The 24,287-nt window shown below is 43.5% G+C and overlaps 1 protein-coding gene across 1 annotated transcript in view; it reads right to left on the bottom strand.

The window, feature by feature from the left end:
- DNAJC10 (DnaJ heat shock protein family (Hsp40) member C10) overlaps window positions 1-23,985 on the bottom strand; it is a 36,502-nt gene extending 12,517 nt beyond the window's left edge. Inside the window, exons 1-12 of the mRNA XM_029072115.2 lie at window positions 23,905-23,985; window positions 18,767-19,107; window positions 17,100-17,265; window positions 15,287-15,337; window positions 11,418-11,500; window positions 11,032-11,163; window positions 10,112-10,205; window positions 9,195-9,272; window positions 6,565-6,608; window positions 5,714-5,851; window positions 3,442-3,531; window positions 224-337 (exon numbers count right to left, since the gene is read on the bottom strand). Coding sequence (XP_028927948.1) covers window positions 224-337; window positions 3,442-3,531; window positions 5,714-5,851; window positions 6,565-6,608; window positions 9,195-9,272; window positions 10,112-10,205; window positions 11,032-11,163; window positions 11,418-11,500; window positions 15,287-15,337; window positions 17,100-17,265; window positions 18,767-18,973 — 1,197 coding nt within the window. The 5' untranslated portion in view covers window positions 18,974-19,107; window positions 23,905-23,985. The remainder of the gene's footprint in view (window positions 1-223; window positions 338-3,441; window positions 3,532-5,713; window positions 5,852-6,564; window positions 6,609-9,194; window positions 9,273-10,111; window positions 10,206-11,031; window positions 11,164-11,417; window positions 11,501-15,286; window positions 15,338-17,099; window positions 17,266-18,766; window positions 19,108-23,904) is intronic.
- Window positions 23,986-24,287: the final 302 nt, after the last annotated feature.

The raw sequence follows: 24,287 nt of genomic DNA, 5'->3' as shown, positions 1-24,287 counted from the left end.
AGTCAAAGTTTAGTCAAAGTCAGCTTCAAAAGAATTCCAAATAAAGAAACTTCAAATGGCGTCTGCAGTTTCTTTTAATTGCTATGCAGGAAACACACCCTTAAACACACACGCATGCACACAAACTTTGCAGGCATATCCTCTAAGATCGTCAGGTAACAACTTCTCTAAAAGAGATTCACCACGAGACTAAATATATAAATATTTTCGTAAGTATTCTTACCTGAATGTGCTCTTTTCTCAGGAGATTTTTCAGTTTTTTTAACTCGTGACCATCTGAATTTTCACTTTGGCCAAATTGAAAGAAAAGCAGCCATCTGTGGTGGGCCAGACGATCCTTAAAAGGGGGGAGGAAAACAAGTTCTGTTTATGCAAACCTAGAAACCCTATTTGTTAGTTTATTCATGGGATTAAACTGTTAAATCGTATTTCTTGAGCGAATACTCTGTGCAGACCACTGTACTAAGTGCTTGGGAGATTACAGCGAGATTGGGAGATTACAGCGAGAAGCAGAGTGGCGCAGTGGAAAGAGCACGGGCTTTGGAGTCAGGGCTCATGAGTGCGAATCCCAGCTCTGCCACTTGTCAGCTGTGTGACTGTGGGCGAGTCACTTAACTTCTCTGTGCCTCAGTTCCCTCACCTGTAAAATGGGGATTAAGACTGTGAGCCCCAGGTGGGACAACCTGATTCCCCTGTGTCTACCCCAGCGCTTAGAACAGTGCTCTGCACATAGTAAGCACTTAACAAATACCAACATTAATTAATTACAGTGTAACAGACACATTCCCCACCTATAACGAGCTTATAGTCTAGAAGGGGAGACAGACATTAATAGAAAAATTGACAGATATGTACATAAGTGCCCGTCAAAGGGCAGGGACTGTCTCTATTTGCTACCGATTTGTACATTCCAAGTGCTTAGTACAGTGCTCTGCACATAGTAAGCGCTCAATAATTACTATTGAATGAATGAATAAGTGCTGTGGGACTGGAAGTGGAGCGGGGAGGAATAAAGGGAGCCAGTCAAGGGGATGCAGAAGGGAGCTGAAGAAAAGGAGAAGACGGCTTAGTCAGGGAAGACCTCTTGGAGGGGTCGTGCCTTCAATAAGGTTTTGAAAGGGAGGAGGGCAACCGTCGGTCGGATATGAGGGAGGGTGTTTCCAGGCCAGAGGGAGGACGGGGGCGAGAGGCGGGTGGCGAGATAGACGAGATCGAAGTACAGTGAGGAGGTTGGAGATTCCTCCGTTTTTACTCATTCATTCTGGAGGGCTAACGACCGCACAGATTAGTTGCAAACCCCTGAGGTTCTCAACAAATTACGATCCTAAGCAAATATAACTAGCTTCTAGTTGAGGGTAGGGGTCATCTCTTTCCAAAGGGTTGCTAATCTTGGAGGCTGTGAGCCCCCTGAGGGACAGGGGACCGTGTCTAATTCCAACCTGTGTACTCTCTCCCAGCGCTCTCTATACAACAAGTGGAGCACTTAATAGCAGATGGATGACGAGATTTTAGTTTTGCCTGTTTTTTCTCTGTTCCTTAGCTTATAGCTATAGGAAGAGGAGTCCAATAGAGAAGCAGCACGGACCCTTGGATAGAACATGGGCTGGGAGACAGAAGGACCTGTGTTCTAATCCCAGCTCCACTGCTCTTCTGCTGGGTGTGACCGTGGGCAAATTATTTTACCTCTCGGGTACCTCGTCTGTAAAACGGGGACTAAGACTGTGAGCCCTATGTGGGACAGAAACTTAATCTGTATCCAACCCAGCGCTTAGTACAGTGCTTGGCACAGAGCAAGCGCTTAACAAGTACCATAAAAATAAAATGAATTCAAAAAATGATCTTTCTCTTTCTCTCCAGTTTCCACAGGGGACCTTCAAAATCAAACAACTCCTGCCTTCACCTTCTGTGCATCGCTGGAATGAAAAGGCTGATTGCATATACTGTTGACGTTAATGAAAAAGGATGGTATTTCATTTAGGGAGTCAAGTGCATTCCTGCTGAATTATTTTGTATGATTTTATAACCTCTGCATCTTCCTGAAACTGCATCCGCTCTATGGAATTGCTTCATCTTCGACAGAAGACAGTGTCCTGAGGAGAAACTTTGAATTCTCCCAAGCGCTTAGTATGACCCTGGATGAATACCACTGTTTGAAAAGATATTGAAATGCCATTGCTATCTAGGCAGAATTCCCTTCTTATGCTGAGGCAGAGACTATCCTCACTCTTCAGAAGTGTCTTGATAGCCTGGCCGGGACCACATATCGTCTTGACTAATATGTAGCTATCAGAGGACGTGTGTTCTAACCGCGGCTCTGCCACATGCCTGCTGGGGCCTTAGGCAAGTCGCTTTACTTCTCTGGGCTTCAGTTTCCTCAATTCTAAAATGGGGATTAAGACTGTGAGCCCCACGGGGGACCTGACTCCCTTGTATCTACCCCAGTGCACAGGACGGTGCTCGGCAGATCGGCACCATTATTATTAACTTAAAGAGGACCTCTCGCTAAGGATTTAGAATAAGCCAATATTTCTGAAAATTACGCATTAAAGGCTTCCAGTCTATTTTAGTGGGCAAACTCTCTAAATGGTGGACACCCTACAGGAACGGCAAAATCTTATACATTTGGACTTAAAGGAGCATCAGGCAGGAACTAGCGAAAATAAATAATTGCAAAGGGGGTGTGCTTATTTCCATTTCCTTCTGAGTCCTTTTAATTGGTCTGTCATTCCAGAGGGTACGGTGTAAAATGATTTTGTTTTGTCTCTTTGCCTCTACTGATTGTCTCTAACCTCTGGACATTCTTATCTGCTGGTTCCCTGAAGTTGTGTTAACCCGCTGTCGGTTTGTAAGCTCCATCCTTCATATAAAAGCAACTATAATTACTGCTATAATTGCCTCTCCCACCTAAATCCCTCCCTCTCAATTTCTGAGTGAATAGAAGATTATTTATATCATGGACCGATAACCATAAGCAATGAGAAAGAATGGTCTTGCTGGGATAGGAAGAGAAGAGTCAGAATGTGCTAATGCTGCAGACCAGGCTTCCGTGCTGGCCACGACAGGAACAGGAGAGGTCTGGGCATCACTTTAATTCAATGAGTGTCTGGTGTATGCAGCTCTTGGGAGAGTGCAAACAGAAGTTCGAGCATCGGTCTCAAGTGCCTTCCTTTCTTTCTCTTTTTCCTCCCCTCCTTTCCTCCAGTGTTTTTCTCCCGCTCCCCTCCGGTTAGACTCAATTCCTCACATAGGAGCCATAGAAATTATACAAAAAGTGAGGCAATTATGCGAGTAAACAGGGTATCTTCCTTTGGCATCAAAGGGGAAAGTGGTATTACCTAAATTTCCTAAATTCTGAATTTGTAGAGGTCTAAATGATTAATTTAACTTACTCTGACATGAAATACATTAGTACATTTATTATCTAATAATATCGTAAATTACCTCGAATGAGCCCGCAGAAATCAATTCAAAATCTGGAAGGTGCTTCATTATTTCCAAATATATTTCTTTAGAATCCAAGGAGTTGAGAAACTAGAATAAAGAAAACCATATTTCTAAGCTTTTTATTACTACGTGCATTTCTAATCTAATTTGCAATTTCAGTCCTAGCTAAGAAAATTACGAAGAACCAAACAAATTTGATTTCTCAGCAAAGATTATGTTTTGAAATTTTGGGCACATTCCTCATACCCTTAAATCATGTCTTTACGACTGTTATTTTTACAACATTATACGATATTCCACGTTGGGTTACGTCCTGAAAATGTTAAAGTCATATATACCTTTCAGAATGCAACCAAAGTCATAATCAATCAGTGACATTTACCGAGCCTTTTCTATGTGCAGAAAACCTGATTATTACTCACAGCTTCTCCCTTCAAGTTTCCTAGACCCACACTTCCTCTCAACCCAAGCTCTTACCACTAAGCCATGCTGCAGCATCCAAGTGGCACACCAAGGATTAGAACTCAGGTCTTTCTGACTCGGAGGCTCGTACCCTATCCACTCCTGGAATCAGCCTCCTCATGGGTCTCCCTGCCTCCAATCTCTCCGTTCTCGTCAATCAATCGATCGATGGTACTTACTGAGCAATTACTGTGTGCAGAACACTGTACTGAGCAGTTGGGAGAGAATGATACAACAAACGACTGTTCACTTTGCCGCCGGGGTCACTTTTCTAAAGCCTAGCTCCACATACGTCGCACCACAAAAAGCTTCCATGGCTACCCGATTCCTGACCACGCCAAACAGAAACTCCTGACTGCTGGCTTGAAGACATTCCATCAGATCTCTCCATCTCTTCCATACTTTCTAGTCTCATGACATCCAAACTCAGATGCTTTGTTTCCGCCAAGAAACTCTCCTCGATGTGCCTCAAATTTCCTGCTTCTGACCCCCGTAATGTCCTGCTTCCTGCTTGAATCCCTCCGCCCCCTTCAAATCCATCACACGTTCTTCCTTTCAATCTCCTCGTCCTCCTATTTATGTTACATTTAAGCTCAACTGCTTACTGCTATACCCCTCCCTCAAACACGTAGTATAGTGCTCTGCGCTCAATAAAGTGCTCAATAAATACCCGTGGATGGGTATATATTTGAGGGTGAAATTTGTTTCATGAGGATGAAACTTCCTAATCTGGATGGAATCTCTGGAACAGAATTTAGGCAGTCTGTTCGGAAATATTTTCTAACGGGTCGACCCCAGCGGTAATCCCAATTTAACTCTGTGGACTTCTTGCTCCATCCTGACTCATTCATACGGTGTTTGACACATAGTAAATGCTCAATATAGTAATAACTACCCTACTTAATAGCCTCATAACTACCTCCTCAGCATTTGTGCATCAACTTGCCCTTAAGAATAGTGACTTTTTAAGCACTTAGTCATCCACATGTCCATCTTTCTAATCCCACTTTCCTCCTGTTCTGAATTTTAGTTTGGGTCTATCTCCCCGGCTAGACTGTCAACTCCTTGAGGCGCTGACTTCCAACTATATCATCCTCTCGAGTGCTTGGCTCAACGCTCTGCATTCAGTACGTGCTCAAAAGATACTACTGACTGCTTGGTCCGAGAGCATCTACGACTCTCCACGGCCTAGCTTTCAAGGAAGGTATTCGACAGTAACAGCTTGGAAGGGGTGCAGCAGTGTGGACTCGTGGAAAGAGCACAGGCGTGGGAGTCAGCGGACCTGGGTTCTAATCCCAGCTCTGCTGTTTATCTGCTGTGGGAACTTGGGCAAGTCACTTCACGCCTCAGTACCTCAAGTTCCCTCATCTGTGAAAGACGGGTAATTCAATACCTCTTCTCCCTCCTACTTAGACTCTGAGACCCGTGTGGGACCCAATTACCTTGTACCTATGCCAGCGCTTATCGGAGCGTGTTGGACGCAGTAATAGGCACTTAAATATCACAAATATTGGTATAATTATTATGAGAGAGAAAGACAAAAAACATCAAAATGTTATAAAAAATGGCTCTCACTTCAGTATTATCCTTGGTTAGTACCCTCAAGTTTATCTACCAAAAAGCCTCTTTTCCTGTTTTGAAGTTCAACTCAAGACCAAGCACCTTACAAGTTAAAAATGTAAAGCAGTGACTAAATATTTACTTTCTCAGATAAATATGCGGTCCTGTTAGATACACAAGAACCGCTTTCATTTCCTCAACAGCAACAAAAGCGTGTGCATCGAAGTTGTTTAAAAAGGACTCGTACCAAAACGCTTCCTTTCTCTTTATTAGTCAACGTTGCGCCAGGTGGAAAGTAGGCTGTGGTGCTAGATGTGATATCCAAATTATCACAAAGTTCCCCTTGGGTGGCACAATCCATCCACCCTACATTAACGAGGCCATCCTGAAATAAGAGAGGGACAGAGAGAGAAACAAAAAGTGGAAGTCCATTTGAAAATAAATCGCTTAACCATTATTGCCGACGGAGAAGAGACCGAAAAGTAAGAGAAACAGAAGGCCACTGCCACTTTACTACTCTAAATAAACTTTTTCAAATCCTTAAACCTTTTAATAACTTGACAGATAATTATTAGCAACCCGTGAAACAAACTGATTTTCACTTTGGCTTTATTGGTATTTATTTCACTGGTATATTTTTATTTTCACAGTCCCCGAGCAGGCTTCTACAGAATATTTATTCCAGTCTTTACATTTCTTTGTTCAAGGGAAAGGCAAGACAGCACCTTTATATGTCATTTCTCCAAGTTCTTGTTAAATTGGCTGACACTAATCACCAAAATTCCCAATCGTTGTTTTAAGCACTGGGAAGTACTGTGGCCTTATGGATAAAACACGGGCCTGCGAGTCAGAGGACCCGGATTTTAATCCACATTCCGCTTGTCTTCTGTGTGACCTTGGACAAGTCATTTCACTTCCCCGTGCCTCAGTTACCTCATCTGTAAAATGGGGATTAAGACGGTGGGACCTGGACCGTGTCCAGTCTCATTATCCTGAATCTACCTTAGGGCTTAGTACAGTGCCTGGCACGAAGTAAGCGCTTAACAAATACCATTTAAAAAAAAGTTTATTTAAAAAAAAAAAAGAATTATTGCTTACCAACATGCCAGCCAGTTTAAGGCGTGTTTGTGAAGACAAACAATCTGAAATAAAGTTAATCAACTGTTATATGTTGAAACAAGTATAGATGTATAAGCCTAGAGGACCTGATTTCTAGACTATTGTCATATTTATAAGGCTAACTGCTTTTTTTCTTTGTGGTTTAAGATGTCGCATTATTTTAGACGCTACACTGAGGGCATGCTAAAACACAGTTATTTTGTTCCCCAAGAGCCTTCGGATCAGTTCCACAGATACTACTCTAGTATAAAAAGATGTATTTTACTACCGGTCTAAAAGCCTGAAGGCAGTTTTCTTTTCACCAGTATGACACCCGAGGCAATCAAGTCCATTAATTTAAGTATTTCAACTTCGACTTTAGACAACTGAAAAGGGCAAATTCCAACCCCTGCCTCGTATAGTATTTTTTAACCCTCATTTCTCATGGTATTCACGATAGAATACTGGTTGCGTGAATTGTTTAAAATACAAACATAAAAGACGGTATGTATTTCCATCTGAAGTTTACCAAAAAGTCTTCTCGGTGATCAAGGTCTAAAGTAAATGTTTGTAGCTCAAAACACTCACTATTTGCAGAAATAAAAATCAGCAACAAGAGCCTACTCCGATAAAAGGGATGGGTGAGCTTCAGAATGCGGGCTTCAAGACAAAGAACCGGCATGGACAGATGGATTATAGCGCCAGGGGCTGAGCCGGTCCTACCTGAACGCCTTCAGCCCTGCCAGTAGTAATATGACTACTACTGATGATAATTATGGTATTTAAGCGCTTACTATGTGCCAGACACTGTACTAAGCGCCGGAGTGGATCAGGTTGGACGCAGTTCATGTCCCACATGGGGCTCACAGTCCTAATCACCATTTTTCAGGAGGGGAAACTGAGGCCCGGAGAAGTGAAGTGACTTGCCCAAGGTCACACAGCAGACGGGTGGCGGAGCCTGGACGAGAGCCCAGGTCCTTCTGACTCCCAGGCCCGGGCTCTATCCACTAAGCCACGCTGCTTCTCACGTTCCTGCGGGGGCAGAGCGCGAAGAGTGATTAGATGGGTGGGGGGCCTGGCACACTGCCAGGTGCCCACGGTAGATTTTGCCAGCCCAAGTGATCCCAGCAGAGTGCCCAAACGATGTCGTGGCACCGTGACGGGGAAGGCGGAGACCACGAGAAAACTGCCTGACCTAGCAGAGAGAGCACGGGAGTCAGAGGGCCTGGATTCTAATCCCGGCTCCACCCCTTGCCTGCTGGGTGCGACTTTGGGCAAGCCATTTCAGTGGGCCTCAGTTCCCTCATCTGTCAAATGGAGATAAGTCCTGTCAGTCCCACGCGGGACAGGGACTGTGTCCAACCTGATTTGCTTATAACCACCCGACCGCTTAGTACAATGCCTGGCACATAGTAAGCGCTTAAATACCACTATTATTATTATTATGTGCCAAGCACTGTACTAAGCGCTGGGGTAGATACAAGATAATCGGATTGGACCCAGTCCCTGTCCCACATATGGCTCACAGTCTTATTATTAATTATCCTAGCTCCTCCGTCTGTCGGCCATGTAACCTCGAACAAGACACTTCACTTCTCTGGGCCTCAGTTCCCCATCTGGAAAATGGAGATTAAGACTGTGTGTCATTCATTCATTCAATAGTACTTACTGAGCGCTTACTATGTGCAGAGCACTGTACTAAGCACTTGGAATGGACAAATCGGTAACAGATAGAGACAGTCCCTGCCCTCTGACGGGCTTACAGTGTCCTGTGTGGGACAGGGACTCTGTCTGACCTGATTATCTTGTATCTACCTCACTGCTTAGTACGGTGCCTGGCACACAGTAAGTGCTTAACAAATACCACAATTTTCATTATTTTTTATTATGTCGGCCAGGTATTATTCAGGATTCCTGCTTGGGCATTATCCATTCATCTTCAATCGGAAACCTTCGCCACGGATGGGCCGAGACCGCCTAGGACTCCTGATTGCCAGAAAAGAACTCTTTTCTCTGGACCAACACCGTAGGTGAGGCCTACAAACATCAGAGTAACCGCCTCAAAATAAATGAATAAATAAAATGTATTTTGAGCGTAGCACTCGGGCTGAAGGTTGTGGAACAAATGCTTGTGGAAAAAAAAAAAAAAGAAAGGCTAGTTGTGGAACTTCAACAGAGCTTACAAATGCTCTTATTGATTATATTACTCAGTAAATGGAAAGCTTGAGTATTGAGATGCACTTGGGACAGGGGTGATGTTCAATCTGGAATATCAGCAACTAGCATATTTTGGCAAAGCTCGCTGATGTGCCACGTCTACATTCAAGGGCTCAAAAGCTTACTGTACTTCCTGCTTCCTGGTGCAATTAGCTTTTCACAACATAACTGTGGGATCAAGACAGTGAAACTGAACTGAAAATTTGCTCTTAAAATATAAAACCACTCTAGAGTAAAAATAGACCTTTAAGATGTACACTGTTGATAAAAAATTATTTTTAGGTTCTTCGAGTTGCCTGGAGGTAATCTTAAAAGAAAAGTAATATTAAGCGCTACTATCAGAATCTGTCCTTCTCTAAATACTGTCAAAACAGCAAAATACAATTATTGGTAAAATTAAATTGCGCCGTTACCTCCTCCTTCGGAACAAAAGGTGATGAGCCAACCAACACCAGAGGCAAAGGCAGTTTGAATGGCATTAACAAAATTTCCTTTAAAAAAAAAAGAGGAAATCGGTTTCAAAATATCTGTGCCTTGTTTCTTTTGCAATTCATTATAAAAATTACATTTTATAATGCAACGAGCTCAGAGCTCCAGTCTCAACTAAATCCCATCTTAACATATTAACTTACCATATTAACTTAACACTATTGGGAGAAAAATTATTTATTGCCAATTAAAACGCAAGGCATTAATCCCCAGTTAATTTTAGAATATCACTTTTCTAAACATGAAATTCATTTGAAAACAATTATGTTTATAAGACACTATTCTATATGGACATGTATTAAGCACCATCACAATCCTGGATATAATATGTTGATGCTCTCCTTTCACAGGAAGGAATAAACATTAAGGACACATTTCCACACTCAGGCAGACAGAGCCTCGAGAGTAGATAACTAATTTAAGCCAAGTTACACAGAGAGTCAGCGACAAGGCCATGAATAAAAATAAGAAGTGCGACCCTTGAAAAAACAATGTTTTGAAGACAGTATTTTTCTTGATGTAGAACAATTTTGGGGCCTGTGATTTTAACTAGTTTATAATCCATTTTTTAAAGATGGTTTCCTTTTCCACGTCACTCCTAATTAACCCAAACTCTACTATCCAGTAGAACAGCAAGCACTACCCGTAACTTGTGGCCATAAAAACAAAATCTGTAATAAATACGTAACTACTAAAATATTCACTACCCCTCTCAAATTCACTAAATTATACATTTAAGTATATCTTTCAGCAAACTTTGACTTTAGAGTGAAGGGAGGCTTCTTTTTCCTAGTAGTAAATAAAAGACTGTCAACTGGCACTGGAAGGCGATAAAAATTACCTGCCCATAATTCTGTTACTGTGGTCGTGACGTACTGCATGGCAAAACTCACTAAATTCTCCTTTGTTCTGTCTCCGTAATACTTCACTGGATTCTATAAAGAATTGAGGAAAAAAAAATGAAAAACTTCTTTGCACAAAAATTCCAACATTCAAATAAATACCTTAGTTTCTAGAAGAAATTAAATACTGTAAGTTTTGATTAATAAAATGCCCAAATCTAGCCTGTATCAATCTTTTGGTGAATCCTTATTGGACAAATGTCAATTCAACATCTGTATATGCAAATAGAAATGTGAATATCAGGATCAAATTGATACATTGCTCTGTCTTAACTAGCTATAATCCACTGCAGAAAAACTGTAATTAATGGTCCTCTGCACATTTAATATGAAAACGTCTCACTGCAGGATCTACAAATGATCAAAAGGAAAATCATACTGGTAAATGGAGGAATTTCACCTTAATTTTCAAATTCTCTATAAAGGGTAACAAGCAATTTCGGAAACAAATTCTCATTTGAAGTGTCAAAAGGGTCTACAAACTTGACTTCATTTTCGAAGCTATTTTTTCATCCTTTAAAACACTTGCTTCTTAAAATTAAATACTAACCAAAAAATCAAACGGACCAAAAAATTTCACAGTTTGAAGAAAAAGACAAATTGTATTTTAAAAAGGTTCTTTTGGCCATACGCAATCACATTTTTTAAACTATAGATTATATCCTAGTTGAGTTTCATTAAAAATGGATTACCGTGCATCATGTCTGCATTTTTTGGTGTTCACTCCGTTAACAATGCTATCTACTGAGTGCTTACTGGGGCGGAGCACTGTAGCAAGCACTTGGGAGAACCTGCCACAATTCCTTTTAATTTCTTCCTGTAGGCCTTCATTTTCAGAAACGCTAGCTTAATTTCTCACCGTTCCAGACTTGAAAATGTAGAGACTCGGATAACTGTTTATTCCTTTCATTCGGCACAACATCCTATTGTCGCCGCAGTTGACGGCTCCGATGCGAATCAGTCCGTCCATATCTTTAGCAAAGTCCCTCCACTGAGAAAAAAGAAAATTTATGGCACGCTCAGATGGAAGCATTCTGAATGGTTACTTTTGCAAAAAATGATTTTCAGAAAGAAAAGGAAAAAAAACCCCTAACACCACATGAATGATTTTGAAAAGCAAACTAATTCTGATAGGTGCTTTCAATTACTTGTGATGGAATAAATGACCCTGAAGGTCCGTGGATCAAAATGGAAACAAAGTGTTTCGTCAAACAGCACCAATCAAAATGTGAGAGAAATGCATACCGTTGGAGCTAAATCGTGACAGTGTGAACATCGGGGAGAATAGAAGTTGACGAACCACAGCTCTCCGGAATTAACAGCTGCATCTAAAATACACATGCAAAATCAGATTCAGTTCAACGGGAATTCTAAAGATCTTTGTTCAGTCACTTTTCTTCCTTTCAGCCTACTCGTCTCCATTATTATGAGGAAGGGAATTGTAAACGCAGATTCGGTAAAACGTTGACCCTACTTTCTATTTCTTATGTGTACCTGAAACAACGCGTTCAGATCATCACAAATGACACGTTTTACATTTAGGTTAGAGGCTCGTCAAAAAGCAAGGTTCACAAAGAGAAGCGGCGTGGCTCAGTGGAAAGAGCACGGGTTTGGGAGTCGGATGTCATGGGTTCGAATCCCGGCTCCGCCACTCGTCAGCTGTGTGACTGTGGGCAAGTCACTTAACTTCTCTGGGCCTCAGTTCCCTCATCTGTAAAATGGGGATTAAGACTGTGAGCCTCACGTGGGATGACCTGATTCCCCTATGTCTACCCCAGCGCTTAGAACAGTGCTCGGCACATAGTAAGCGCTTAACAAATACCAACATTATTATTATTATTATGACCTGATTACCCTGTATCTACCCCAGCGCTTAGAACAGTGCTCTGCACATAGTAAGCGCTTAACACATACCAACATTATTATTATTATATTGATTATATTGTTTTAACTATCTGATTTGCAGAAGCGTGTTAACTGAAACGAAGCTCTGACTCACTACACAAAAGCTGTGTATTCAGTAGGTAAGTCACTTTATGTATCTTGCCAAATAACCATATACAACTTTGCTTAATTGAGCATTTTTTTAAATCAGCATTCTTTAAGCACTTGGCATTCACCCCGCATTCAATCCAACAGCAGTTCCTTATGCACACAACCGTAATTTTTTTATTTATAGTAATATCTGTCTCCCCTCTAGACTGTGAGCAGCTGGTGGGGAGGGAACATGTCCATCAACTGTGTCACACTGCCGGTTTCACCTTTACAACATCGCCAAGATCCGCCCTTTCCTCTCCACCCGAACGGCTACCTTACCGCTACGGGCTCTCGTTATATCCCGGCTAGACTACTGTGTCGGCCTGCTCTCTGATCTCCCTTGCTCCTCTCCCGCCCCGCTCCAGTCTATTCTTCACTCTGCCGCCCGGCTCATCTTCCTGCAGAAACGCTCTGGGCCTGTCACTCCCCTTCTTTAACCCCTCCAGTGGTTGCCTATCGACCTCCGCTCCAAACAAAAACTCCTCACTCTAGGCTTCAAGGCTCTACATCGCCTTGCCCCTTCCTACCTCTCCTCCCTTCTATCCACTGCCCACCCCGCAGGCTCCGCTCCTCCGCCGCCCACCTCCTCACCGTCCCTCGGTCTCGCCTATCCCGCCGTCGACCCCCGGGCCACGTCCTCCCGCGGTCCCGGAACGCCCTCCCTCCTCACCTCCGCCAAACTCACTCTTCCCCTCTTCAAAACCCTACTTCAAACTCACCTCCTCCGAGAGGCCTTCCCAGACTGAGCTCCCCTTCTCCCTCTACTCCCTCTACCGCCCCCCCTTCACCTCTCTTTTCCCACCATCTCCCTCTGCTCCTCCCCCTCTCCCTTCCCATCCCCTCAGCACTGTACTCGTCTGCTCAACTGTCTATATTTTCATCACCCTATCTATTTTGTTAATGAGATGTACATCGCCTCGATTCTATTTAGTTGCCATTGTTTTTACGAGATGTTCTTCCCCTCGACTCTATTTATCGCCATTGTTCTCGTCCCTCTCCCCCGATTAGACCCTGCGCCCGTCAAACGGCAGGGACCGTCTCTATCTGTTGCCGACTTGTTCATTCCAAGCGCTTAGTACAGTGCTCTGCACATAGTAAGCGCTCAATAAATACTATTGAATGAATGAATACTCTCCCAAGTAGTTAGTACAGTGCTCTACACCCAGTAAGCGCTCAGGAAATGCCATTAATTGATCTGCCAATTTATACTGCAGCATCAGAAGCACTCAATGAGCCACACCGATAACTCAGAACCACAGGGACGACAAGAATTTGGCATACTGAAGAGTCAAGAAATGAACACAAGAAGAGAATGGCCAACCTCACAAATATTTGCTTTGATGTCTGCTTAACTGCTGGAAAGCCAAAATATATATTTACTCCATTTGCCTTCCAAAGAAGGTCAATTTAATTAGCACCGCTCTTCCTATTTCAGGAAGAACATAAACCTGAGAAAGAAACATGGAAGCTGAAAATTCATAATGTACTGAATGGGCTCCGGTCAAGGAGGAAGATTTCATTCATTCAATCGGATTTTTTGCGCGCTTACTGTGTGCAAAGCACTGTACTAAGAGCTTGACTTGGTTATCTTCTTTTCTTCTTCACTATAACTAAATTATGGGATGTGGAGTATGAGAAAGGACATTTAATGCACCCAAAGATAACAAATCCACTAGAACTTCTTGAAACTCTTAACTTTTACCCCCAGATTCGATTCTATTGACGACATGTCTTTTCCTCATCTCAGAGTCAACGTTTCATGTACTTCATTGTAAGTCGCTTTTGTTTTCTTTTTTCCCTTTTGGCACAGAGACTGTTTTCTAATGGTGGTTACTACTTTTATCCTTGATAGAATCCAGAGATAAGGAGATGTAACAATCTTGGCAACTTAAAATGAACACATATTTTGGGCCAGCTCCTGGCCTTGGCAGAAATCACTTGATTTAAGATAACCAATTCTATCAACTCAAGAATCATATACAATGTCGCTCTTGCTCTGATTTAACCTGTAGTGTAAACTTAATTTTGCACTTTCGCTATTAAACATAGCTGCGTTTTCGGGCCCCAATCAATTGCGTTTCCTGAGCGCTTATTGTGTGCAGAGCACTTTACTAAGCACTGGGGAGACAAAAATGGAAAAGAAAACATATTCTCAAAGAATATGAACCACATCATCAATTAACATGGCTACTCTAATGATCCTGTTGCAGCCCAGGTTGAGTGTGAAAGGCTTAATCAATCAATCCTATTTATTGAGTATTTACTGTGCACAGAGCACTGTATTAAGCATTTGGGAGAGGACTGTGAGCCTTATGTGGGACAGGGCCTGTGTCTGACCTGATTATCTTGTATCTTCCCCAGAGCTCGGTACAGTGCTTAGCACATAATAGGCACTTAAATACTATAATTAGTATTATTATTACAATATTATAGAGCCGATAGGTCCATTCCCTGCCCACGGTGAGCTCACAGTCTAAAGGGGGAGACAGACATGAATATAAATACATCACACTACGGAAACGCACCTAAGTGCCGTGGGGCTGAGGGAGGGGGGCGAATAAAGGGGGTAAATCCAAGTTTCAGGGTGACGCAGAAGAAATTCTGAGGATCTGCAGCTTATATCTGGCTGGTCTCTTAGCCTGGCCCACGGATGATCAATCCATCAGTCGATCAATCCTACTTACGCGGTGCTTACTGTGTGCAGAGCACTGTACCAAGGACTTGGTAGAGAACAATATAATAGAGTTGGTCCAAGAATCACCAATTAACAGTGTTCTTCCAAACATCCTGTTCTACTGGGAGAGGCAGAACATGGGTTGGAAAGTCCGTTGATCTGATAATCCACTGAGGACATTTTGGTACAGTACTCTGCATTCAGTAATGCTCAATAAATAGCTTTGACTGATTGATTGGAGTACTCTGCTACCAAATTTAAATAAGCACACAAGAAAGGAGACCAGATATGAAAAATATAGATTTGGCACTTTATGTGCCGTCCTACTAAAACATTCATAAGATATCAAAGGATGAGGAAAAGGCCCAATACATGGTAACTGTTTTTGAAACCATCAACTTACCAAATTCCCCTCTATCTAATGTTATGATTTCAGGATCATCATCATAGATACCTAATTGAAAGAAACAAAACATATCCCACAATTAATTAAAAGTGATACACTCAAAAGAATCAAGTCTAAATCCAATATGGACTTTGAGGCTTAAAACTCCAGTGGAAAGAAGTTAGACTTACTGAGTTCAAATGGACATATCTCAAATTATAGAGAGAGCAGGTGGATCACTGTAGGAATGCCCAAATAAGCAAATGAACATCTGATCACAAGTAAGTGCTGAGGACAGGTGTAAATTCATATATGCTTGGGGGGGGGGGGGGAAGGGGACGGTTCTTGGTTTCACAGAGAGTAAGCAGGGAAGGCTTCTTGGAGATAAAAATTTAAGGAAGGTTCTAAAAGAGGGAAGAGTTGGGGTCCGGCAGCTTTGAAAGGGGAAAGAACACCTGACAAGGAGAACAGTACGAGCAAGAGTTAGAGACGGCGCGCTTGGGAGGAGGAAAGAATGCAGACTACTGAAGAAGTGAACGAAGAGAGCCGATGTGTGTGTTTGGACTGGGAAAGACCCTTTAAGCCAATGCTTAATAAACTTTCGCTGACTAAAGTGAAGGAGCTTTCATAAAAAAGGGAGGAATGATACTGCAGATAAACCATGACTTACTATCATTTCAGAATCTTAAAGTGATTTCTTTTATTATCAGAAGACATCGTCATCCCAAGTGTAAAACTTGGCACACGCGAGGTTAAGGGAGCTCATGAGTTTCTCGAAAAATCATATGTATTAGGAAAAAAAAAACTCTGAGCACCAGCCATTTGTATCACACGAAGTGTAGTTGGAAACTCTGACTTTAGAATGCAACTGGGGATAGTGAAATAAAATTGTTTCGAACATACTGTTGGTAGAGTTTCAAAACGGAAGCTTAATCTCGCTTGTCCCCAGACTTTTATAATGTCCTTGCGCCACAGAAAGAGGGTCTATTTTTGAAAGCCCAGGATGCGAAAATGCAAAACCTTTCAAGGCACGCTCCCAAAACACGCTTCCTTCTTAAACGAGTTCAAGGCTGGTTTCGCCCCGAATCTCATCAGAATGTCACGATCCACCTCTACTTTCCAGAATGGTATAAAAACACTCGAGTCCTTTCGACTTTGCTCTTCATCTCCAAAGTATTCCGAGGCTCCTCAGAAGTCCGGAACCTGGAACTCTGGAAATCAAGCCCATTTTCCAGTGACGCTTGGGAGGGAAGTCACACCGTCACCCTCGAGACTCCGAGAAATCATCTTGGCACCCGGAGTTTATAGTTAGATCAGAGGCAAAGTAAGGGTGATTCAGCCTTGGGATCCTTGGGGGAGGCAGAAGGAGAGAAATAGCAGGAGGGAACTTAGTGGAGGAGAAGAGGGTGGGTCGCCAGAAATCCGGGTGAAGAATTTGGCCTCGGGACTGCTCCTCTCCATTGCTTTCTTTGAGGCTCTTCGGCCACTCGAGTCAAGACAGGAGAGGATTGGTCAGAAGTTCTAACACATGCAGAGGTTTCTGAAGCATGTTTGCTGTGTTAATATGGTGAATTTTATTTCCTGGAATAAAAGAGTCTAATGATCTTTGGGGGACAAAAAAGTGATGCAGAAATCAGAGGGGAAAAAAGGCCACGGATATATCCAAATCCCAAGTAGTCTGGACTTTGGGAGTTTCTATTTTTAAACAATCGTGTCAACGGGAGACTCAGATTAAGAAGGGACTAGGAAACAAAAAAAAATAGAACCCTTGCCGATTAACTTCTAAAGGGTTTCAACTTTGATAAACACATTTCACACCATGTTACCTTACCAAAATCATATCGGTAAAAGTTCCAGCTTTCATATTGACCTCCTTGTTGATTATCTTCGAGTCCTTTCTCTCCATACTTATCATACTTTTTTCGAAGATCTTCATCTTTTAATACTTCATATGCTCTATTGATTTTCAAAAAATTTTCATGGGCATTTGGGTCATTCTATAAAATTCAAACCATACGGGTTAGCTATGGAATCGTGATTCCGAAGCTCTAGTCTAGCCCCTCAAATTTATATGAGTGCTATTTTTAAATTGTGCTGATCCCAGAAATCCCGGTAAAGTAATTTCAACGGATTATTCACCTGTAAGAATATCACATGACCCTGTGTTAAAACTAATCCGCTAAACTCCCCCAACCATTGCAAAGGAATCAGAAGGGGTTCAGAGAATTGAGAGTTATTCGTTCATTCAATCATATGTACTGAGCGCTTATTGCGTGAAGAGCACTGTACTAAGCGCTTGGGAGAGTACGCTAGAACAATGAACAGGTCCATTCCCTGCCCACCACCAGTGTCTGTGCCTCAGTTATCTCATCTGTAAAATGGGGATTAACTGTGAGCCTCACGTGGGACAACCTGATTACCCTGTATCTCCCCCAGTGCTTAGAACAGTGCTCTGCACATAGTAAGCGCTTAACAAATACCAACATTGTTATTATTAAAATACACTATTTGGGCGGGCAAGGATTTTACTCTGCCAATTTATAAATGAGGGGATTTTTAAAAATATAGTCACCTATGAAATATGATTTCTTTCCTGGTGGAAGTTACTGATGATGTTGGAAAAGGACCGAGGGGTAATGGACGTTTCAAACTAAGTCTATTTAAAGATCAATTATTTTTATCAAATGAAATGGGATAGATAACTTTGAAAAGCACATAAAACAAGATTTTTTTTCTATTCTGAAGCAGAGAAAAATAACACCGAGTCTTCAGAGCGAACAGGAAAACCATAATCGGCATTTCTTCTACACAACTCTGGCTAAAAGATGGTTTGGATAATTTTCTACATGATAGGGCCCAAACGTTCACACTGCAGCCATTTAGAGACTAAAGACAAACTCTAACTATATCACAGTGCATTGTGCATAAAAAAAAATCTGATTTAGTTTTTTGATTATTCTGCCAAAAAAAATTCTGATTGTCCTTTAATGTTTACAGATTGTGCAAACACATTACTTTCTACCTTCACCAGCTCAGATTTACCAGCTTTAGTAATTGCAATCAGTTCAGTAAAGTGAATAAAATTTTAAAATTTGCTACCATGTATGCTCCTGTAAGGCCTAAAATGAGAAAACAATTGTCTTTATCTTTCCAAAAGGTGTTCAGCAGTAAATAAATCTTTCTACACCTGCTAGATTACAATTTCTTAAACGGTAGCTCATTATTAATATAATCGGCCAGACAGTCGAACACTAGCGGAACTTAAAGCGCCTTCAGCTCTAGCAACTACTCTTTTATCAAATTCAACTTCCTCGATTATATTCATGAATCATAGTTTTGTCCTTTGGTGGCCGTTTAAGTAATCGTTACTTATTTTTCAAAACAAAGGGCATAAAACCACCCATATTCTCAAGCGAGTTTGATTTTTTTTTAGTTTTAATTGAAATAATTTCCTCTTTGGTTATTTTGTTAGACACGTCAGAAGTAATTTTCACCTACCTGGTTTTTATCTGGATGTAATTTTAATGCCAGCTTCTTGAAAGCTTGTCTTATTTCTCTACTATTTGCTTCTTTCGATACTCCAAGTAGACCGTAATAATCTTGATCGGTGCAAACCAGAGCAACCAGATTTATTAAAACTAACAAATAGAATCCGATCCGTTTAAAATCTCCAACGCGGCCTCCTCTGTTGAAAAGGACCTCCATGGTGCCTTTTTTTTTTCATATAATTCACGTTGGTCCAAGGAATTCACAAATCTTGTTTATTTTGAATTTGGGGGTGTTTCAGACGACACCACTTGAATGTTGAAGGCAGGAAAGTTGTATTGAAGAGAGTCACCCTAAAGGAAGGAAATCAAGCAAGTATAAGAAGGTGCAACTCTCGGGGTCATTGCCTTATTTGCTTATCAAATAACCGCATCAACTTTTTAGGAGAAGGTTATAAAATCCCCAACTCCTTTAAATAATGGTGAGTGATTTCCCCATTGACAGTCCCTCCCAAATTCTCTAAGGAAAGTTGATGTTTGAAAGGCAGAGTTTTAAATACCGTAAATGAATACTATACTATCTCTGACTCTATCCATATTTTTATGGACATAAGAACAGACTACACCTAGAGACCTGAACCGAAAAAGCACTCACGGTTCAAACACTTTAATTCTACAAAATTGAAAAACTCCAACCTTCAGTCTCCAGCATTAAATTTAAAATCATAGACAACAGTTCCCCAAACCATGAAATTCACCTCGTTTGAGCTCCCTCAGCCCTATCTCATTGACTATACCAGCCTGGGCACCTAGTTCTTTAACGCCTTTAACTGCTGTCACATTCGGATCGATAAAAATTTGTCTCTTATTTGGAACCAGCCCGGCTCTAATCTTATTCCCTTTTTCTTTCACCCAATGAAACATTCGAGGAAAGTGATGACATTTGCAAAAACCTAGACTGAAAGAGGAGAACTGGGAAAAAACAAAAGTACAAAACAACAACCAGTATTAAACTTTGGATCCAAACATTTCTTCTATCATAATCTCTGACTGTGTGCCCTTTTTGTCCCTCCAAATGGCCCTCCTGGCTACCGGTTGGATTAGACGATAGTCCACGACAGGACTGCGCGAGGGAATTTTGAAAAATTCAGTTTACAGCATGGTGCTGACTGTAAAGTCCCCTCGAGGGCAGGGATCCTGTCTACTAACTCTTGTGCTCTCTCCTCCGTTTAGTACAGTGCTCTGCACACAATGAGTGTTCAATAAATACTGCAGAATGTTGGTGAATCTGTCCGGTGAATCGGTGGTCGGTTGCACTGTACTTCCCGAACGCTTAATACGATGCTCTTCACGTAGGAAGCGCTCAATCAATTGTATTTATTAAGTGCTTACTGTGTGCAGAGCACTGTACTAGCTTCTTGGGAGAGTAGCTAGAAGTTAGAGGAGTAGAGAGTGGGTAGACACGTTCCCTGCCAAAGAGTTTACAAGTTTAGAGGGGGAGAAAAACATTTAATACAAATAAATTACATATACATAAGGGCTGTGGGGCTGAGAAAGGGATGAATAAGGTGTGCAAATTCATAATAAATCGTATTTATTGAGCGCTGTGTGCAGAGTACCGTACTGAACATTTGGGAAAGTACAAAAGAGCCATAAACAGGGACATTTCCTGCCCGCAAGAAGCTCACAGTCTAGTGTGGGGGAGAGAGAGACGTCAATGCTAATAAATAAAATTACAGAACTGGATATTCAGGGCTGTGGGGTGAAGGGGTGGGGGACAGCAAAGGGAGCGAGTCAGGCGACGCAGATGGGAGTGGCAGATGAGGAAAAGTGGGGCTCAGTCTGGGAAAACCTCTTGGAATCCAAGGGCGACACAGACGGGAGCTCGATAAAAGGGAGCACGTCTACCAACTCTCCCAAACGCTTACTACAGTGCTCTGCACGCAGCAGGCTCTCTAATCAATACCGTCGATGGATTACGAGCAGAGATTGGTTGGGGGGAGGGTGCTGACCATCCCACCTTCTCCCTTCTCCAAGAACAGGAAACAAGCCTTTTATGCTACTGTCCCTGAGGAGAAGCAGCTTGACTCGGTGGCTAGAGCCTGGGCGTCAGAAGGTCGTGGGTTCTAATCCCACTCTGCCACTTGTCTGTTGTGTGACCTCGGACAAGTCCCTTCATTCCTCTGGGCCTTAGTTACCTCATCTGGAAAACAGGATTAAGAGTTTGAGCTCCACGTGGGACAGGGACTGTGCCCATCTCAATAATAATAATGTTGGTATTTGTTAAGCGCTTACTGTGTGCAGAGCACTGGGGGAGATACAGGGGAATCGGGTCGTCCCACGTGAGGCTCACAGTTAATCCCCATTTTACAGATGAGGTAACTGAGGCACAGAGAAGGGAAGCGACTTGCCCACAGTCCCACAGCTGACAAGTGGCAGAGCCGGGAGTCGAACCCATGACCTCTGACACCGAAGCCCAGGCTCTTTCCACTGAGCCACGGTGGTATCTAAGCGCCTACTATGTGCCAGGCACTGTACTAATGATTAGGGTGGATACGAACAAATCGGGTTGGACACAGTCCGGGTCCCACGTGGGGCTCACCGTCTCAATCCCCATTTTACAGATGAGGGAACTGAGGCACAGCGAAGTGAAGTGACTTGCCCAAGGTCACGCATCAAATGATTAGCTTGTATCCACCCCCGCGGTGAGTCCAGTGCCTGGCACATAGTAATGACTTAACGAAACACACACGCAAAATAATGACGATCGCGACTGTGAAAAGTATTAGGCGCTTACTACTCATTTGTTCATTCAGTCGTATTTGTTAAGCACTTACTGTATGCAAAGCACTGTACTAAGCACTTGGGAAAGCGCTGGAGAAGCAGCAGGGCCTTTTGGGAGTCAGAGGACGTGGGTTCTAATCCCGGCTCCACCACCTGTCTGCTGTGTGCTCTTGGGCAAGTCGCTTAACCTCTCTGTGCCTCATTTCCCTCATCTGTAAAATGGGGATGAGTAATAAATAATAATGATGATGGCATTTGTTGAGCGCTTACTATGTGCCAAGCACTGTACTAAACGCTGGGATGGATACAAGCAAATGGGGACAAGGGGACAAGGAGACCCTCTATCTACCCCAGCACTTAGAACAGGGCTCGGCACAGAGAAAAAAGCACTGTGGTTTGTGGAAAGAGCCCGGCTTGGGAGTCGGAGGTCGAGGGTTCTAATCCCGGCTCCACCACTTGTCTACTGTGTGGCTTTGGGCAAGTCACTTGATTTCTCTGTGCCTCAGAAACCTCATCTGAAAAATGGGGATGAAGACTGCGAGCCCCACATGGGATAACCTCAAAACCTTGTATCCACTCCAGCGCTTAGAACAGTGCTCGGCACATAGTAAGCGCTCAACAAATACCATCATCATCATTATTATTAATAAAATGGGGATTACGACTGTGAGCCCCACATGGGACAACCTGATTACCTTACATCTCCCCCAGCGCTTAGAAAAGTACTCGGCACACAGTGAGCGTTTAAGAAATACCATCATCATCATTATTATTAAAATGGGGATGAAGACTGTGAGCCCCACGTAGGCCCATCTGATGACCTGGTATCTCTCCCAGTGCTTACACCAGTGCTTGGCACACAGTAAGTGCTTAAGAAATACCATCGTCATCATCGTTATTATTATTAATAAAATGGGGATTAAGACTTTGAGTCCCACATGGGCCAACTTGATGACTTGTATCTCCCCCAGTGCTTAGAACAGTGCTCGGCACATAATAAGAGCTTAACAAATACCATCATTATTATTATTTTTAATAAAATGGGGATTAAGACTGTGAGCCCCAGATGGGACAACTTGATGACTTGGATCTCCCCGGTGCTTAGAACAGTGCTCGGCACATAGTAGGAGCTTAACAAATACCACCGTCATCATCATTATTATTATTAATAAAATGGGGATGAAGACGATGAGCCCTACTTGATGACTTGTATCTCCCCCAGAGCTTAGAACTGTGCTCGGCACATAGTAAGAACTTAACGAATACCATCATCGTCATCATTATTATTAATAAAATGGGGATGAAGACGATGAGCCCTACTTGACTTGTATCTCCCCCAGCGCTTAGAACAGTGCTTGGCACATAGTAAGAGCTTAACAAATAGCATCGTCATCATCATTATTATTAATAAAATGGGGATTAAGGCTATGAGCCCTACTTGATGACTTGTAGCTCCCCCAGCGCTTAGAACAGTGCTCGGCACATAGTAAGCGCTTAACAAATGATAATAATAATGTTGGTATTTGTTAAGTGCTTACTATGTGCCGAGCACTGTTCTAAGCGCTGGGGGATGATAATAATAATAATAATAATAATAATAATAATGTTGGTATTTGTTAAGCGCTTACTATGTGCAGAGCACTGTTCTAAGCGCTGGGGTAAACACAGGGGAATCAGGTTGGCCCACGCGGGACTCACAGTCTTAATCCCCATTTTACAGATGAGGGAACTGAGGCCCAGAGAAGTGAAGTGACTTGCCCACAGTCACACAGCTGACAAGTGGCAGAGCTGGGATTCGAACTCATGAGCCCTGACTCCAAAGCCCGTGCTCTTTCCACTGCGCCACGCTGGGGGAGATACAGGGTCATCAGGTGAGGCTCACAGTTTATCCCCATTTTACAGACAAGGTAACCGAGGCCCAGAGAGGTGAAGTGACTCGCCCACCGGTCACCCAGGTGCCAAGGGGCAGAGCCGGGATTCGAACCCATGACTTCGGACTCCCGAGCCCGGCTTCCCATCTGCTTCCCATCCCCCATCATTATTATTAACGAATACTCTATTGCAAAGCAGCAATAAAAGGTGATAAGTTCCACGCTGCGGCAGCTGCATCCGAGGAGCCCCTCCCCCCAGGACCCCCCCAAATGGGGGGGGGGGCGTTGAGCAAACTGTCGTTGCGCAGGCGCGCAAGGGCGGGTGCGTGTGACCCTGGCCGAGTCATTTCCCCCGGGCGGGCCTCTCCTCCCACCGAGCGGGGGAGGGGCTGGCGCCCGCCGCAGCGCTTCGGGCAGTGTTGGGCGCCCAGGAAAGTTCGCCTACCGGACGGCACAGCTGTGGTGACAATGTGGGGAGGGGCGGGATGGTCCTTACCGGAGGAGGAGGAGGAGGAGGATGAAGATGTCAGGACCGGTGGCGGCGGGGGACGGGCCGTGCGCATGCGCGCGAGGAGGAGGCGGGGGCGCTGGGCGGCTGGGCGTGTCTGCGCAGGCGCGCGGGGAGGGGGGGGCGGGGGCCGGGCGTGTCTGCGCAGGCGCGCGGGGCGGGAGGGCGGGGCCGGGCGTGTCTGCGCAGGCGCGCGGGGCCCTGGAGGGGCGGGGCCTGGTGGGGGGAGGTGACGTGACGTCCCTCCCCCGCCTACATCCGGGTACAACCCGAGGCGGCGGCCCGGTCTCCAGGGCGACCGGCGGGTCTCCAGGGCGACCGGCGGGGGGCGGGGCCTCGGCGGCTCCTCCGGACGGCGCGTGGGGAGTGGG

This window comes from Ornithorhynchus anatinus, chromosome 9, assembly GCF_004115215.2.
Source record: "Ornithorhynchus anatinus isolate Pmale09 chromosome 9, mOrnAna1.pri.v4, whole genome shotgun sequence".
NCBI classification, from domain to species: Eukaryota; Metazoa; Chordata; class Mammalia; order Monotremata; family Ornithorhynchidae; genus Ornithorhynchus; species Ornithorhynchus anatinus.
This window is presented reverse-complemented; position numbering and strand designations above follow the sequence as displayed.